Source organism: Crocodylus siamensis, chromosome 7 (assembly GCF_052110815.1).
Source record: "Crocodylus siamensis isolate JL-2025a chromosome 7, ASM5211081v1, whole genome shotgun sequence".
In the NCBI taxonomy this organism is placed as follows: domain Eukaryota; kingdom Metazoa; phylum Chordata; order Crocodylia; family Crocodylidae; genus Crocodylus; species Crocodylus siamensis.
The window spans coordinates 53,723,299-53,742,638 of record NC_143401.1 but is presented as its reverse complement, the minus strand read 5'-3'; the positions used below and the strand labels follow the sequence as shown (position 1 = coordinate 53,742,638).

General features: G+C 43.5%; 1 protein-coding gene across 1 annotated transcript in view; it reads right to left on the bottom strand.

The window, feature by feature from the left end:
* Positions 1-6,036: 6,036 nt before the first annotated feature.
* HK1 (hexokinase 1) overlaps positions 6,037-19,340 on the bottom strand; it is a 73,116-nt gene continuing 59,812 nt past the window's right edge. The window contains exons 15-18 of the mRNA XM_090058031.1: positions 17,035-17,218; positions 12,375-12,530; positions 9,430-9,663; positions 6,037-7,845 (exon numbers count right to left, since the gene is read on the bottom strand). Of these exons, the coding sequence (XP_089914157.1) occupies positions 7,701-7,845; positions 9,430-9,663; positions 12,375-12,530; positions 17,035-17,218 (719 nt within the window). The 3' untranslated portion in view covers positions 6,037-7,700. The remainder of the gene's footprint in view (positions 7,846-9,429; positions 9,664-12,374; positions 12,531-17,034; positions 17,219-19,340) is intronic.

Sequence of the window (19,340 nt, the reverse complement as noted above, 5' to 3'; positions counted from 1 at the left end):
ACCTACACACAATATACAAGTGCAAGACTTAATTTTTCAGCTATTATGCAATCATCTCTATGTACACTAAGCAAACACATGTAAATCAGGACAAAATTATTTTTGGAAGTAAAATTACAGTGTTACAGTAGATGTTTGATTTTTATCGTCTGATTTTTTTTTTTTCCAGTTCTAAGATACCAACCCTCCCCCATCCCCAAAAGAAGTACTTCTGGGGGCAACGGGAGGGAGTTTGGGTGGCAAAGGTCAAAGATTAGGGGTAGGACTTCCAGTCTCAAGATGATAACCAGGCGGTGGGGCACCTGTCATGGGGTGGGGCTACCCTGGCAGCCTCAACAGCTCACCAAAACTCATTTATCAGCCCTCCAGCCAAAATAATTGCCCAGCCCTGGGCTAGACCCTCACTTCTATACAGAGGTCAACTCTCTTCACACAGATTGGGGGCCACCCATACAAAGACTGTAGCTTAAGTTGTAGACTGTAGCTTAAGTTATAGACTGTGGGACTCAATTTGGTCCATGGGGTTGCACCTACCTAACAAACAGATCAAAGGTTAGGACCATGTGTCTTCTTTTCATAACTTTCAAAATATAACGATTTCAAAATGTTCCTAAAAGCAGTTCCTTGTTCTGATGCTAGTCAGCTGATGATCCCATGGTCAGACAGCTTGATTCTCCAGAAACAATGTCTTGTTCACATGTGAAAGGCAATTCTATTAACTGTGGCACTAGCTCTCAGAAAACTGTAGCACAGGATGAAGTAAAGAACAGTTTTAAAACAGCATAGTAGCTTTTAGAATTTGAATCTTGAGCAGTGGTTCTCAACCTTGTTAGACTCAATGCACTCCTCAGAAAATGCCAGCTCTTAGCTTTCACTCATTTTTTGACTACAGAAAAATAATAGAGCAATTTTTCTGTTGCAAAGAACTGAGAATAGGGTCAGAATGTTTTTGTGCAATGGAGTCCTATTTGAAATCTCTAGATTAACCTTCAGAATCATGTGTAGGTGTCTGCACACCTCACAGTGCCAATGTTGTACAGAAACCTGAGCCACCTTTAAAAGAATCTCCTGGCACCTCATCTAGATCAGCAATTCTCAGCTACCAGAAGCTCACTTTGGGAAAGAGCTGGGAAGGAGCTTACCATTATTCTATAGTGAGAAACAAGAAATAAATTCCCTGTTAGAATGTTTCTAAATAAAGAACAAGAGATAAAAAACTAAAGGAAAAAGTTGCGAGAGAAATTGAACTAGGGTTTAAAGGCAGCTATCATGATGCTTTCTCATACATGAATTAGAACAGTCTCCAACCTTTTTAAGCGGATCACTTTTGGAATTTAAAAGCAACCCAAGATCTACCATGCACCCCACCCCCGCACCCCTGCCCAGCAGGTACGTGTGTGTGTGGAGGAAAAGTGAGGGCAGATCAAAGTGGAGGGAGAAAAAATTACTTGGGGGTGCATTCCCCAGCAGGTAGGGGCAGAGGGAGGGGGAAGGGGCCTTGGGGACTGGGTAGCCCCTCTCCCAGTGGTGCTGCTGCCCGTCCTAAGCACAACATAGCCCAGCCCCCCACCATTGGGAAGAGCCCAGCACAGCCTCCCAACCTGTCATCCCATGGTGCCAAGGGGCACTGAAAGGATGGCTTAGGGGGTTATGCAAATTTTTGGGTGGCTGAACCCCCCCCCCCCCCCCCCCCCCGCCACGCATAGCCTCACTCCCAGTGCCACCACCCAGCCCGAGCACAGCATAGCCCAATACCTGCACCGAGAAGAGCCCAGCACAGCCCCAGCCCGCCCCGGCCCACTCTACTCCACATGTAGATCCAGGGGCACATGCCCCCCATGCCCTGCCAGGGTGTGTGTCCCCCCTCCCTACACCACCCAGATGAGCCGCTCACAGCTCCATCCCACACCCTGCCCTGGCTCTGCAGGGCCTGCACCTGCTTCAACCCCACTCCCTCCCTCATTGCTGATCCAGGCACCTGTGCTACCTCCACCCCGCACAGAGATGGGGTGGGGGCACGGGCCGCCACGGCCTTCACTGGGGTGCACCCAGAGGCAAGAGCCCCACCCCCCCATGCACCTGGATGAGCCCCCTGGGCTACAATCCTCCCACCACCCAGCCAGGCTGGGGCCTCACTCATCTTCTCCTGGTCCTGTGTCCCACACTCAGTCTGCCCCTCACCACAGGTGCCTTGATCTGGCCCCCATCCCTTCCCTCCCCGACAGACTGACCTGTTGGGCTTGGTGGTGGGAGGGGGCACAGAGCAGGGAACGCATGTGCACACATGCCCAGGCCCTACCCTAGCCCAGAATCGACCAAAAGAGGTTTCCTGATCAACCAATCAGGGACCACTGAATTAGAAGCAATTTAGGAGACAGATTCTGCCATAGGCATTTGTCAAAATGCTACTACTAGCTATCTCAAGGCTCCATTGCTCATTACTATGGGTTTCCCTAGATCAGGGATAGGCAATTATTTGGGCTGGAGAGCCATTTAGGGAGATTTGGTGAGCACCATGCCCACACCACAGAAATTTAGAGTTGAGAGGCACATCAGGAGGTCATCCAGTCCAACCTCCTGCTCGAAGCAGGACCATCCCCAGCTAAAATCATCCTAGCCTCCAAGGATGGAGATTCTACTGCTTCTCTAGGTAATCTGTTTCAATGCTTCACCACCCTCCTAGTCAGAAAGTTTTTCCAGCAGCCAACTTGAACCTCCCTTGCTGCAACTTTAGACCATTGCCTCTTGTTCTGTCATCTGTCACCACTGAAAACAGTCTAGCTCCAACCTCCTTGGAACCACCCTTCAGGTAGTTAAAGGCTGCTATCAAACCCCGCCTTCAGTCTTCTCCTCTGCAGACTAAATAAGCCCAGTTCCCTCAGCCTCTTGTCATTAAGTCATGTGTCCCAGCCCCCGGACCATTTTCATTACTTGCCAGTAGACTCTCTCCAACTTGTCCACATACCTTCTATAGGGAGGAGCCCTAAACTGGACACAGTGCTCCAGATGTGGAGTACTCACCCCACTTCCTGCCATGCTAAGTTAGCACCCCTACCATTCTCAACAACTCACCAAAACTCCCTGTAAGTGGATCTGTTCTGGACTGGGCCAGGTGGCCAGGCTACGGTCACAGGCGGGCATAGCCAGGATCACGGGATGGTGACAGTGTGGGGCCAGAGCCACCATCTACTGCCTGCATATTACTGCAATGTGCACTGGTTCTGCAGGCAGGGGAGTGTAGGAAGCAGATCACACATGTGCCCTGGGCCCCGGCACTATGCTGTCACCGTTCTAAGATCCCAGCCTGTGATCCTGGCCCTGCCCACACACCCCACTCCCAGATGCAGCTCTCTGCCTGCATGCAACCCCATCCTGTCCATCTGGCTGCATGCCCTGTCTGCACAGTTCCTGGACAGAGATCCCAGGATCACAAGACAGTGACAGTACTGGGCCAGGGCCTGGGGCAGAGCTGCAATCTGCTTCCCACATGCCCCTGCCCATGGAACCAGTGCCTATCGCAGGGACATGCGCTCCGCCTCAGTGGATCATGGCTCTGCCTCAGGCCCCAGCCCTAGACTGTGTCTGCTCTATGATCCTAGCCCCACCCACCCGTACCACTCCTGGATGCTGCTCCCCACCCGCCCATGGCCCCAGCTCATCTGCCTAGCCCATGCAGATCCCTCACCAGCGGTGGGTGCAGGGCAGCAGGACTGGGGGTGGCATGGTAGCAGCTGAAAGAAGCCACCACTGCAGGGGCTGCCAGGAAGTGGGTTCCACCATCAGACCACCCCAACCTCACTGGATGCCTGGGATGGCAAGACCAGTCACATACCATGGCCCACGATGCCCCTTCTGCCTGGGCTGGGCAGGACTGAGGGACATGCCACAGGCTGGACAAAATCCATTGGTGGGCAATGTAGCAAATGCCTGCATGTCCGGTATGTGTAGTTTGCAGCACTACAGACAGGTCTACAACCCCACAAACTGCACGTGCATGCTTATCTAGATGCACCCTATGTGGCTAACTTAAGTTCCTTACTGTAATATAGTGAAGTTGGTTAGTGAGAAGAGAACTCGAACAGTCATGGTATTGGGTGGGATAGGAAGTCAAATGTCTTCTAGGGATCAGTAAGAATAGGATAGGATAGACTTTTTTGGCATCATCAGCTTCCCATAACTGATATGGCCTTCATGCTCATAGGCACCTTTTGCTGGATCAGATCACTGATATTTTTTGTTAGCCTGTTCCTGGTTCATATCCAAATATCACTGAATGATTTCTTCAGTTTTAAGTCAGGGCTGAAGTTTACAAAAGACTCCTAAGTTGGTTTCTGGGGAGATACGCCATTTAACTGATGTAGTAGTTGAAAAAGGAAACTATTCACGTCTTATTAGATACAGTAATACTTTACCATAATTGACAAAGTAACAAGAAGATTGTAGTCCATAATGAATAATGTTTTAATCTACAAATTATTAAATACTAAATTGCAGTCAAATGCACATAATTAAAGATCATTTCTCCCATTAAAAGCCATCTTCATTCTAAACACCAATGCTTTAATATATCTCTTGTGTTCATTAAGGGAAAAATGTCTGCAGAATTTCAACATCCCAGCAAAATAAAGAAACAAGGAACACAAAATACTTTCAGAAATTAGGAAGAGCTTTATTTTCACCTTCTGCTAACTTAGAAAAAACAAAAATTGCCTGTTTTGAAACTCATTAATATGCTGTCAAGACCCTTGTAAGAAAAATACTCAAGGATCCTCAACTAGAGCAGCATAAGCAGGTGCCAGCATGGCATGAGTATATAAACAACATTTTCCCCAGAAAATATAATGTTTATATTATCATTGTTAAAAATCTTAAACAAACTTAAAAATTAACAGGGTGGGAATTTTATTCAGCAAGCCATTAACCTTTAAAATAATGTCCTACACATCTCAATTACTGATGGTTCAACACAAAATTTAAGACATTTCTCAAGATACATTCAAACTTTGTACTTCACCTTTAACAAAGCAGTTTAGAGAGAAAATCCTAATATATCTAAGCCTCTGTTAAAAAAATCCAGTTTTTTGAAATCTCATATATCAACTATCACCCATTATAGAAACGCTCACTGTTAAAAAGACACAAAGTAATCTCTGTATTTACTGCTTCTCCATATTTAGTATAAATTATAAAAGATGGATCCAACCTACAGCCATATATACAGGCGCACCCCACAAACATAAGGGTTTAACAACCTAAATTTTGATATCCTGATTTTATTTTGCTATCCTGTAATTCTCTCTGTAGCTAAAACATCCCCACATTTTGAAGTGCTCAAAATCCAGATTCAAATATTCTCCCTCCAGTCATCTCTAACATAATATACTGCTTCTGTGGAAATAAGATCTGTGAAACTGAAATGACAGAAAATGTAACTTACACCCAAAGCCCCAACAAATTCACCCCCCCCCAAAAAAACCCCAAAAAACACCTCTGCTCAGAACACAAAACTTTTCACTTTATATAGGCCATCATTTGAAGTTTAAGATGTTCATCTGAGCCTTGGCAGGCTAAAAAAATTATGCAGAGATTATGAATCATAGTTTCAAATCAGTGACAAATGGTAGACCTGCAAGAGCACATTAGTGCATGAAAAAGGGCATTCAACATGCAAATGAGGGCATCACATATGCATGCCAGTGGAGGGATGTGTAATTACCCCCCATAGGTAGATGTGCAAATGCTAGACAAGGAAGCTGCAGGTTCACTAGGTGCATACACAGATTTGCTGATACAACTATCATAGCATGGCTGCATATCTGACCAAGTAGACATCCATCCACCCAGGTCTGCTTTGGTACAGTAGCCCAAGCCTTTGTCACCTTGGCAGACTCCTCCTGAGTAAAGCATTATAAGCCTGGGAAAAACACAAACTGATACCATTGAGATAAGGCGTTAGCTTTTACAAAACAGCAGTCTTCCGAAGTGCTGACCCACCATCCAACAGAACCTCCTCCAGAAAGAATCACTAGACACCAATTAACACACATCAAAAAAGGTTTAATATTTTCACAAATACCACTTAACACTAGTATCTTTGCTACTAGTGTGCAAATTAAAAGACTTCCTACCTTTGCAAAACCAGATAGGCATGCAATTTTCAGGTAGACACAAACTTAAAGCTGCAATTACTGTTTGTAACTCACATGTTACCTTACAACATTCAATCACAGTGCACCATAATGCATACTAAAATGTTATCAACAGCTAGGGCAATCCAAATCTTGGGGGCAAGGTGGAGATGGGGAGAAGAAGCCTGCAAATCTATTTCCTGCAGGGAAAAAGAAAGGACAGAGCAAGCAGAGGCCCCCATTTTTACTAGAAAATGAGGAATTAAAAACAGCAGAAGGTTCTCTTAATTTCTGCAAATCAAAAAATGGGGGACTTGCAAAAGTTACTACAAACAGACTGTTTTAACTGCTTCTAAGTTTAAATAATATACCAGCTATGCAATTATAATGATGGAATAATCAATTTGACACAAAAGAGGACACACAATGCACACATAATTAGTAGTGTTCCTTGAGTCCTTGGAATAGCTGGGTCAGCTTTTGGTTTTTGGTTTACGCACATGGGCCCTCAAAAGACAAAACAAAAGCTTGGCCCTGGTATCTTCCTAGGATCATCTGCTGAGTATTCACGTTTTGAGTAGCTCTTTAATTGCATTTAATTAGGCAAACTTTTTAAAGCTAATTACTGTAAAGTGAGAAACAGAAGTTTACACTTTTGACAGATATCTGGTTCAGCCTGTTCAGTTGCCAATTCAACAAACTAGCAGGAACAGCAAACCAGCTGTATTAACAAGAGAGAAAAGAAAATATTTTTATAAGAAACACTGGACTGAAGAATACAGCAAAGTCTGAATAAGGACCACAAATCTACAGATTTCCCACATCCAGAGATTTGGATTACCCCAATCAATCACTTGGTTTTATTTGTAAAGATTTTCTTATTTAAAACAAAACATTTTATACTTGGTAACACAACACTATTCACAGAAGCAATGGGAAATACCAGCGAGACCAGATTTGTGGGACAAAGCTGTTTACTTTTACCTGACAAACACAAATCAAGGAGGCAAATAAGTCAGTCCTACTATAGAGTTACGTGAACACACAGTGCTGATACACTGTAAGATTTCCATGGTCATTTAAAATGGAACAACAGGTGGCAGAAATGCAGGCGGGAATTGTTACTTCCATTTCTATAAGCGTACACACCTTAGTTTCATGTTCAGCACATTCGCACGCATTTAACATGGAGGTGGTATCTGCTCTAAGAGAACACGTTTCATATGGAGTAACAGCAGCTCTCAGTGTACAGTATTTGGCTGTCATTTTAAACAATAATTCTTGACAGCTGCATAAATTATAAACCAATTTTTAGTGACCTACAGATGGGGGAATGTGCCAACAAGATGAAAAAGAAACATGCAGATTGGGAGGTCAGGGATGAGATACTATCACCAGCACACACACTATTTTGTATCCTATGCATGTCGTTTACTTGTATTTTTCAATAAAGCAGCAGATTCTGGTTTGGGGGGTTTTTTTTGTTTTTTTTCTTTAACCAGTTCAGACTACAGAGTCATTGCTTTATAAGAAAGTGCTCAAAAGGCAGAATTGGGACCAGTGTTGTGGAGCTTAGTTTTGTTCAGCGTCACGAAGTCGGCATCCCACAGCAGTAATGAGAGCTGCCCCTTTCCCACTGCCATCTTCTGAAAGCAGGAATGTCACATCACACTTTGGAGCCAGATCCTTTACTGTTTGGTGCATTATCTTTGAAAAGCTGTGGAGGAAAGAAATGGGGCTGTAAGCATAACCCAGCACCATCTGTAGGCCCAACATCTGTACAGGACTCTGCCCTGAGCACTGTTTTGAGCCAACAAGATTCAGAACGCTGGCTAAACCCACATAGAGACAAAGAATGATGCTGGGGGATGCAGGTGGTTTGCAGATGTAGTAACGGTGATACTCATTACAAGCAAAGGAACCAAAGTGGTAACTAACTTGCTCCCACCCCCTTGGCTTCCCATCTGCTCCTCCCTTTGGGGGCAGAAAAGGAGTATAGCTGCCACAACCTGCTACTTCTGAGGTAGAGGGAGGACATTGGTTCCTGTTCTTTCTTTCCTTCCTACCGCCACTAATACAAGACTGAGCTCTGAGGGTGGCTGATTCTTCTTCTCAAAGACTCTGGGAGGCCCATGGCACAGCTTCCTTGATCCCTGCAACTGTTGAAGAGTTGTCTTTGGTACCTGAGCAGCTTGCTTCTGCCTCCTACCCCTGGTGCTCTCCTCTTTGATGACAGAACAGGATTATGGGAAGGGGATTCTAGGAGACTAAATTTATGCATCTTTAAAACAGTCCAGTTCTAGAGCCTAACTTGCTTGTTGTCCAACTTAAGCATGTGTACAACATTGGGTTGGGAATGCACTGGCTTTTACTATTATGTCTGTTTTAGAAAGTCTAGATATACTGAACTTTCTGGTCACTAACAGCCTCTCAAAACTCACAACATTTTCTAACACAATTCAGCTTCTAGAAATCTGAAACCTACACTAAGCTCCGTCACCTCCAAATGCTTTTCCTAATGCACAGAGTAGATTTACAGGACTCTGTTTTCAGCCTGTGTCCTACACAGGACCTATGCTTGTAATCTTTCAGGCACCCAGCATGTCTCCAATATCCAATTACTACTTAAAGACTCCATCCATGGAGCAAGGACTATCTTTTCATAAGATCTGTGTGTACAGAAGATATACACGACAGGGCTCCAATCCTTGAGCGGAATTTAGACACTATGCAATACAACATTAAATTAACAGCAACAGCAAATAGTTCAGCAATATGGGGCAGCAGCTGCAGCCAGGCTGCCAGTAGTGGCAGCCAGACCAGCAGTATGGCAGCTACTATGTTTGCACCTCTCCCTACCCCACCCCCACAGCACTCCCAGGGTTGGTGCTAGGGAACGGCACCCTGGTTGCCTCCCCTTAAGTTACATTCCTGCTCACTCTTACGCACAAACTTCCTCCAAAGAAACATTATCAAACTTGGATGCAAAGTTCTGTCGTTTCCTTTCAGGAGCCAGGAAAGTGTTAATTTGGTGCCCAAGTTATGGCCTCATTTCCCTCTTATACTTCTGTTCTCAGACAAATAAAATGTTATTGCTTTGGTTTGCAATACTATTGCTAGTTATTTGTACTTCACTGCTCCTATTATATTCTCTCAATTTTCCTTGTGTCATTGTTTTTAGAGCTGTTTCCACTTGCTATTAACTGAAACAGAGACTGGTATCTGATGCTTCAAAGAAAACCAAACCTACAGCAACGTACAGCTTAATGCAAACAATTATGAAAAAAAACCAAATACTTACTGCGGATGTAGTTTATACAGAGTCCCATCTACACCGACAGTTATTTCCAGGTGTTCTAATCCTCTGTTCTCCCTTATTTTATCTACAACAGCAGCCATTCCCGCTCCACACAACTGAGCTGCTCTCCGTGATACTGCCCCACACACTGTCTTTACAATTATACTGTCATCACAGGTACTGTTCAGACCAAGCTGCTGAAGGATTGCTCGTACCTGAAGCAAAGCTAACCTGTCACTGCAAAGAAAGAAGAACAGGGTGTTTGTTCAGATCCCTGAAAAAGACTTCAAACAACATTGTATTTTTTATACTAACCTGTAGTTTTCAGAATGGTATTTATCAGTCTCACAACCACAGTGAGTGTTCACTGAGATAATCAAGTGAGCATTCAGGTGTGTGACTCCTACTTTTGACCTCATTTCTTGCTGCAGTCTGGTATGAATAACTACAGGAAAAATGTCAAACACGGCAGACAGGGTTCTTTGGGGAAATGTGTTATCTTTTATTAGACCAATTAAATAGTTGGAAAAATTGTTCTTTACAATCTTTTGGGCACAAAACACCTTTTTTCAGGCACAGGGAGAATCTGCTGGTGTTTGTGTTCTCCTAGATCCCCCCGCCCAGCAGATAAGTCTACGGGGAAGAGGAGGTCAGATCAAGACAGAGGGGAAAAAAAAGTATTTAGGGTGTGCCTCCCCAGCAGATAAGTCTCACCTGGCTGGGGCCCCACTCAACTTACCACTGCTCCTGCCTCTGAGGCCTCCACAGTGAGACAGTGCTGCAATCTAGCCCCCTTCCCTTCCCTCCCCCATGGAGCTGACCTGCTGGGCTGGGGCGCGGGCATGCATGCAGGCACTCAGCCCCCCACCTCAGCTTCGGATCAACTCCAAGAGGCTCCGAGATCTATCGGTGGATCAAGATCCACCGGTTAGTGACCACGTACTAGATGGAACAGAAACCAATACGCAAAATTCAGTTCTGTAAAAATGCAAAATGCATGGTAGTGAGGATCAGATGCAATGGGAGACAATAGATGCAAGTCAGCTAGGTGGGGTGGGGAAGAAACTTGACCCTCTATATTGACTGCTTCAGAGATAAAATGAGCAATGAAATAATCAACACGTGCTAAAACAATACTGCAGCAGCTTACGCTTGCTGTCATTTCAACAATCTGGATTTTTTTCAGTTCCCTTTCCTTATAATTTGCTATTAAAGGTTTTCCCAAGAAACTAGTTTTTCATAAAAATTTTATAAAATCTCAGTGTTTTTCTATGAAGCACCAACTGCTTCATGAACTCTCCAAGAAGCTGCTGGAATTAAACCACCAAGAGATCTTGGTGGTTTAATTCCACCAGCTTCTTGGAGAGTTCCACCACCATGGCGGTAAGGCTCTGCAAAGCTTCAGTCGATGATTCAATTCGGAGGAGATTTGGCAGCTGAATCTCAGTATCTGAATCGAATCAGGAGACCCATTAATCTCTCCAAACTGAAATGGGAAGCCTCCAATTCAATTCGGAGAGATTCAAAGATTCGGCAATAGATGCAGCTTTATATGTTTTTTCTACGTACCTCGAGGTACCAGGCTTGTGAACGCTGAGATGGTGGGGTGGATAAAGCACCCCACAGGAGCGCAAGGGGGCTCCCCTGCATGCTCGGCAGCAGACCCAGAAGTGAACTAGAAATACTTTTGGTCCACTTCTGGGTCTTCCATGAAGCATGCGGAGGATCTCCTGCTGCCCAGCTCAGCTACTGGTGCCTCCTGGGTCAGGGGCAGGGGGGCACCTGGGGTCCCCCTGTGGCTGATCAGTCCACTTCCCATACTTCTGGATCTGTCACCGGATGGGGGAGGGAGGTGTCCAAACTCAGACCCCCGCTCTCCCCCCAAGGAAAGCCCTGCACAGCCGTCTGAAGCCTGCCCCGCCGCAAGCAGAACCAAGGAGCACATGCCCCCCTGTGCCCTCCTAGCGTCCAAGCAGCAGTGGGAGCCGCCTCCCCACCCTCACAAGCCATGGCTCTGACCCTCCCCCGCCTAGGCATCGCCTGCCCCTGCCCCCTCTTTCATTGTGGGGGGTGTTGATCTGCCTCCCCCATACCCCTTCCACCACACCGGACTTAGCTGCTGGAAGCAGCTCTCCACGCTGCTGGCTGTGTTCCCTGCTGCCTGAGTGCTGCACTGCAGCTGCGCACAGCACAAGCATTTAATCAGCCAAATTATCAGCCCCATCAGGCCAATATCCAATACAGACAGTTTTCTTTATATCGGTACCAATCCAATATCAGACTGATGTATTTGTGCACCTCTAATAAAAAACAAAACAAAACAAAAAAACCTTAGAGCTTGTCAGGTAAGCCCCAATCCCGCGAACAATCACATATCTAACTTTACTCGTATGTTATAGGCCACAGAATTCAAGGAGTATACTGGCTTGCTTAAGTTTAAGCAGATACATAAACATTTGAAGGAGTGATGCTTTACAGCTTACAAATTAACATGCGATTCAGTAACAATGACTGCTGAACATTTGCTCAGATGTATGCAAATAAGGCACAAATGGTATGATCTACTGAAGTTTAATTCTAGAAAAAACAAAATTTGCCAATATTCATAATTCTTTATGCAACAATCACAATATAGACGCTGTCCAGTGAGAAGTGAACAGGCTAAGAAACAATGTTCCAAAACGGGTCAGCAACCGACAGCCCATGGAGCCACTGAATCTAGCCCATGGTGCTAGAGGGTTTACCCACATAAGGCAGCCAGGCAGTAGGGAAAAGTGGCAGCAGGCAGGTGCTAGTACCAGCCCTCTTTGGACCCAAGATCATGCTGGCCCACCATGCAAAAACACTGCTGACCATGGTTTTAAAATGTTTCTTCCCCCTCACCATCACTATTAATGAGACATGGACTATTTCAACTGAAGCAAAGCTGTATCTTTTATCACTCTTACCTCTCAATCTGTGAAAGGAACTTCGTTTCAAAGATACTTCTGGTCTTCAGTGTCTCTGAAATTTGACCTCTAAACAAGAATCCCCTTTTAGTGAAATCAATCAAAATATTGCGAACAATCTCTCCAAGGTACATTCCACTAATCATTTTCTCGTACCTGGAATTAAAGACAATGTTACAATTCAGAATGATGGGTAAATTTTATATACATATACACATACACCATACACACAAAACATAGTTTAAATCAAACCCCATACTATCATGTTTATTCTAAGTCCCCTTCTTGAGCTAAGCATTAAAAGAAAAAAAAAAATCACCAGAATATTTAATAGTCACCAATCAAGTCTGATGCACTGTGTAACATGAATATTCATCTACAAGTATATAATCCTCCTTCACCATACTATGCATCTATCCATGGATGGTTGCTGTCCAGAGTAACTGAAGGTCTCTGGAAAGCAGAGCTGCACTATGATACAGGAGGACTATATTCTCTAAGCCTCTCTAGGTCAGGCCTTTGGAATTTATGCAAATCATGGAAAAAACTTACTTCCGTAGCACTGAGCTTGCTAACTCTTATAGAAGTTTAACTGGAGTTTTAGAACATTAAATAGAGTTGTCTTAAATACTGGCAAGTTATATGGACACCATGCAGTGTCAGCCAGTGGAGCTCTGTTTCCATAGATGTACACAAGAAACAAAGTATTGCTTAACTCCCTGAAAAGTGCATGAGCAATAGTAAGAGCTATGTTTACAGGCATTTGGAAGACTCGCAGCCATTACTCAGCGTGTTTAGGGGTGAACTAGTTAGGAAACAGGGTAAAGCTGTTACAATGCATCACTGAACAACTGATTTCAATCCCTTAGTTGTACTCAGTCTTTTCCATGTGTCCAGCTGTGAAGGAAATACAAACAGACTAAATGCATACAAAAAATCCATCCTGAGCCCGACATTGTATGCTAGGACCTGAAGTTTCTCACGGGCATGTCTCTAAGTGAAGACTAAGGAGGCCACAATCTGCTCCATTTTACCCATAACCTCTACTAATATTCGTGTTGTTTGTAATGAACAATTCTGACAGACCTTGAAAAGGAAAAGCCAAATCTGTGACTCTTGGTATCAACTGATCCTCTTACATTAGGCATACAGGCAGCTATGTCAGGGTCTGGTGAAATTCAGCTCAGGCTGCTGAAAGAACCAGCTGAAAAAATCTTAGAGTCAGTGGCAATAACATTTACAAAATGATGGATGATACGTGAGGTCCCTGTGGACTGAGGACAGGCTAACATAGTGCTCATCTTTAAAAAGGGAGAAAAGGCAGGCACAGGGGATTGTAGACTGGTCTGCCTGATTTCAATACCTGAGAAGTTACTGGAGCAGATGTAAAAAGTTAATTTGTAAACACAATCTGGAGAAGGAAAGGGGTGATTACCACATGATTTTTAAGAACCAAATCATGACAAAGCAATTTGATTTCCTACTTTGATAAGATAACAGATTTGGTGGATGGAGGATACAATATACTTGGACTTTAGTAAGGCTTTTGATACAGTCCCTCCTGGCTTTCTTATAAATAAACTGCATCTACTGTTAGGTAGATGCATAATTGGCTAAATCACCACAAGCAGGGAGTAACAACTATAAAATGGGCAAGTTTCAAGGTAGTTTCCAAAGGGGTCTGTTCTGGATCTAGTGTTGCCTAACAATTTTATTAACACTTTGGATGCAGGAACAGAGAACATCTGGATCAAGTCTTCAAACTCTTGGGAGGATAGAAATATAATTCAAAAGGATCTTCAGGAGGTAAAAGAACTGGTCAGTAAAAAACAAAATGAAATCCAACAAAGGTGCTACATCTAAAGAAAAGCCAAAAGCACAAATACTGAATCAGAGGCATAACAAGCAAGGTTTGCATCCTGTAGGAAGGTGTTGCTGAGAGCTGGAAGGAACAGGGATTCCAGAGGAGTGGGAGATAAGAGGAACAAGAGTCTTACCTATGCTAGTAACTCCAAAACCATCCCCTACTGCTGCATGGTCTGCCTGCCCTAGCTGTTGCTACTACAGAAGTAGCATCGTGTCCATGCACTTGGAGGCTACTGCAAAAGCAATGCTGCTGGGCCGCTTCTCCTGCTAGAGCACAGACTTCACAGGGTTGTAGGCACAATTCCAGTTTCCCTACTAATTTGGCACCCTGGGCTCACCTCCCCTTCCCCCCCCCCCCAACATTACGTCATTATACTGAATGGGAAAGGAGATGCTAGATAATAAAGGATCTGAGTTTTAGGAGTTCACAGGCACACACAAAGTCAACAGGTTTATGCAACTGCCCAAAAAGTAAATCTGATTTTAGGTTGCTTTACCAGGAGTATAGTATATAAGACACAAAAGATGGTACCATTACTCAGCCCTGGTTAAGCCACAGCCAATGTACTGTGTGCAGTCATGGGCTGCACAATTAAAAGAAGGATGTGGAGAAACTGGAGAGGATCCAGGAGGTGAGCAACAAAGATGATAAAGGATTTGGAATGCAGCCATACAGAGAAAGGTTGAAAAAAACTAGTTAAGTTTCATTTGGCAAAAAGGAGATTAAGGGGGACCATAACAGCAGTTTTCAAATATTTGAAAAGCTTCCATAAAGGAGAATGATTGTAGGACACAAAAAATGGGTTTAAGCTGCAGCAAAACAGATCTAAACGAAATCTCAGTAGAATGGAACAAGCTGCTCAGGGAAGTCACGGAATCTCCTGTGCTGGAAATTTTCAAGAAAAGGCTGGATTGATATCTGTCTGTGATAATATAAGCTACACTAGATGACACTTGAGAACTTTTCCAACTCTGGGCTTCTACAATATCGTACTTAATTGTGTGCAATTCAATCTGAGCTACTGAAATGCAAGGTGTTACACGTCTACAAACAGCACAGTAGTGATATTACTGAAGTTTGTGTTTCCCAACCTCTCCTTGTCCAGGCTCCTCAAACTAGATGTCAGTTTGGCACCCAGAGTTGAGCATTAAAATTCCTGATAATTCTCTTGACTATTACCAAGCTGTTAACGTGATCTCTTTCAACCATTTCAGCTACCAGACAATTATCAATGTCTTTGAATTTTGTTCATTCACACTTTATTCTTCTGCAGACCTGCATTTGGTGAACAAAAGCTAGCAGTCGATTCTCATCCACTCATCAATATTATAAAAGAAAAAAATGTCAAGTTTAGGTCTCATAACTAAGACTCCTTAAAAAGCAGAGGTTCTCCCACACACCTCTTTATTTGCAACATCATCTTTACTCATGAGCCACTCCATTTGGAGACCGTGCACTTTTCTAAATGCACATTTCCTCTTATACAACCCGAAATAAATTAAAAACATGCTAGTTTTAATTAATTAAAAAGTACATTTTGAGATGCACTGTCATTAGTGATTTTTAATTAAACTAAATTGAGGTTCTGCTGGCCCCCAATGCAATCTGAGTACAAAGTAACATTTCACATTGGAAGCTGGCCATAGAATCCATTTAAGTCTGTGAACTGTAGCATGTTTGTACCCTAGTCCTTTTCCTGAAGTGCCCATCTTCCCTTTTATATAATATGCTTCTGGCTGCAATTTCCATTACTTAGGATAGCAGTTTATTCCACCATCATAGCAAAGTTTCTCCGTATGGGAGGGGCTCCAATCTGAGCCTTCACATTTTAGAAGTTTTCACGTAGTCCCTCTGATGTCTCGCTCGCTAAACATCTTTATACATAGTCTATTTATGTTACACAAACCTGTTTATTACACTCATAGTCATGGAATCAAAGTATTTCTATACACAATTTTGAAAGCATAACATCTAGCAAATTGCCCAAAACAAAAATAAATCTCAACTAATTAAAGGCACCTTAGCAGGGCTCCAAAAGTTCTCACTAAAACCTTGATACATTTAAATTGGTAGCAAGTAAGAGACCAGTGCAGAGCTCTGAGCAATTTGTTCTATGTTTTTAACCTCAATGCCAAAGCCAGCAGCTGCATTTTCAGGTGGTCTTTAAAAAGGCAGCCACTCCCAAGCAAAGTGCATTGCCTGAAGGTGAAACACATGGATAACCAAAGCAGAGATCATACTAGAGAAAAAAGGTCACAACCACTTTACCCAGGGATGGAAGGAAAAGGTCACCCACCTGGGAACCACAAACATGGACTGTCCAAGAAGAGAGTGAAGACACTGTACTGGAGACCTGCACTGGCTGGGCCACTGATGCACATGCCTCAGCCACCCTCACACTCCCACAGGCACGCTCCAACACCAGAAATTAAATCAGTGAAGCACTCCAGGCCACCTCTCTGTAGCCAGTCCCAAGACCTCAATGTCCAGAATGCTTGAGAGCAAGTGCCTGAGAGAAGGATCCTGGAGTGGCTTTGCCAATGGTCCCAGGTTTAAAGTATACCTATGTGAACAGGTAGACAGGGTTTGCTGAGAGCCCATCTGGGTTGGGGCACCCATCCACTGTGGTGCAGAAGACATGCCCTAAAGCCCTTTTAATTCATCCTTCTCTTAATAAAGAAAAGCTTAATTACATTACCTTAAGAGAACAACTTGGCCAAGATAATTTATTCTTAGCCCAACACTATCCCATAAACCTGTGCATATTTTCTGCTGTAACTCAATATAAAATACCTTTGTTTTCCAGCATTTAATGAATAATCATCAACAGCTTTGTCATAAATTGTCCTGATGTCATCCAGGCATCCGTTGTCTCCAAACGCACCCCATTCCATGTTCACACACATTCTTCCTTGATCTCCCTCCACCATCTCTATATTCCTCATTTCCTCCATGTAACATGCATTGCTGCCAGTTCCTGAAGTGAATAAATTGTTTTTTAAATGCCAGAGAACAAGTTTTAGAGCTTTTTACCTGCATTTAATATGAAACAAACTCATTTCATAATGTAACAATATCTTTTCAACATTTGTAAATGGATGGAGCTATTTTCTACTCTTGCTAGCAAAACAAGGAGGGGGGGGATGTTCCCCATGCAGTGCCTGGAGGAACTGCAGAGAATAATGCCAAAAGGAGGCATGGTAGAGCACACACTAGAGACTTGCCAAGGGATGGACCAAGGGCTTTTCAAGCCCAACTGAGAGACTGTCTCTGATTATTTTTTTCAAACAATGGAAGCAGCACAGCATCTAACCCTTGCATACAATAAGACAAAAACTTGAAGTGTGTTCTCCCACTTTCAGCCTCACTGAATTCTTGTAATTTATCAATCATCCTTTCTTTTCTATTGATTATTGAATATTTTGGAAGAAGAACTGTAAAAAAAGAAAAGAAAGGGAGAAGGTACTTCCAAAAAGCACATGCAACAAATTCTTGACACATACAAGATGGGTAGCTCCCCTATTCACACACAGTTCCACTTTTCAGAGATCCCCACCCATAAAAAGTATCTTGTAACTGCACACTTCATTAGCTTTCTTTTGAAACAAAATCAGATCTGCACCAAAAGGAAAACTGAGAAGTTGTGTCAGTATTAAAACTGCAAAGTATGTCTTTCCATTTTTAATTCTGGAATCCACATATGCAACTGCAAATCTCAGTTATATTAATTTGTGCAGAACTCACTAGTTCACCCTAATGCCTGAAACTTTTACAGATTATGACATTAAGTATTAGAAAGCAAAAATTAAAAAACACTCAATAAAAGTCAATGTCATTGCACCATTATATAAGCTTTAGTGCTCTTTTAGCAAATAGTTTATTTTTATTTACTGTAATACTTTACCACATGCACTAGTTAATCTCCTTTGTATATTCTGTAAAGATAATGAGAAGGCCTAAATGCATTTCTTCCTCTCTTCTGAGCAGCAGAAACAGGCCACAGTGTTTTCAGAGAACTACTAAATTTGTACATTAATGACCTGAGAACAAGGAAGTTCTACTATACTAGAAAAGAAGATTCAGCACACAAGCCATATGTAAGGATTTACACCCATGAAATCAGATACTTGGCCATTTTTCATACTTCTGTAGTTTTAAACATTTTAAAGTCCATTTTACTGTTCAGTACAAAATGACTTGGACTGAAAAACCATTCTAAGGGGCTAATGGGGGTGTATGAATACAGAACACAGATGGAACCAGTAAATCACATTATGTTAACAGTCTGCCCAAACCCTTGCATAGCAATTCTAGCCCCTACCAGCCAATAATCACATCCTGCATTCCTGAGGAAGCTCCCAGAGAAGCTACATAGAAGCCAACTGTAAGTCTGTATCCATCTGAAGATAGTATTTTAGATCTAGTACAATCTGAACTCAGGCCAGGACAAGCAATGGAAACAGATTTAGTAGCACAGCTGGATAGTTTCCTACTGTTAATGGATACTGGGCACCCATTTAACCTAATCTGCTGGAACTTCTGTAGAGCTCAACAGAGTAGACAAGAAGGTATCAAACTGGACCAGCCCCTCCCACCCCCAGATCCAGGCTGCAGGGCTCCTCATGGGCTGGATATGGACCCAGCAGCAGCAATGAAGTGAACAGTGGTGGCAGCACAGGAGTTCCTGCAGCTGTTGCTTGCTCCCACCTTGCTGCCATGCATCTCCACCAGGGCTTCATACTTAAGAATTCAGCAGCAAGTGTTCCCGCTCACCACAACCCTGAATTATGCGCTGTTCCCGCTCACCACGGCCCACTAGGAGCCCCAGGCGCTGGGTGAAACAGCTCCATGGGCCAAGTCATTGACACCTCTGCAGCAGACCATAGAATGCAGAAGTCCTGAGACAGGAGGCAGAGGTCCAGCTCAGTGCGCTAATTTTGCCCGAGTTCTTCCTGGAGACATAAGTAGAATGGGGAAACTGCATCTCCACTATTCAACCCCTCATTTATGAAGTCCCATCAGGATCACCCATTCCATGCGACAGCTGCATGCAGTCACTACGTGAAGTAATCAAAAGGGCATGAACTCAAGTGCCAACA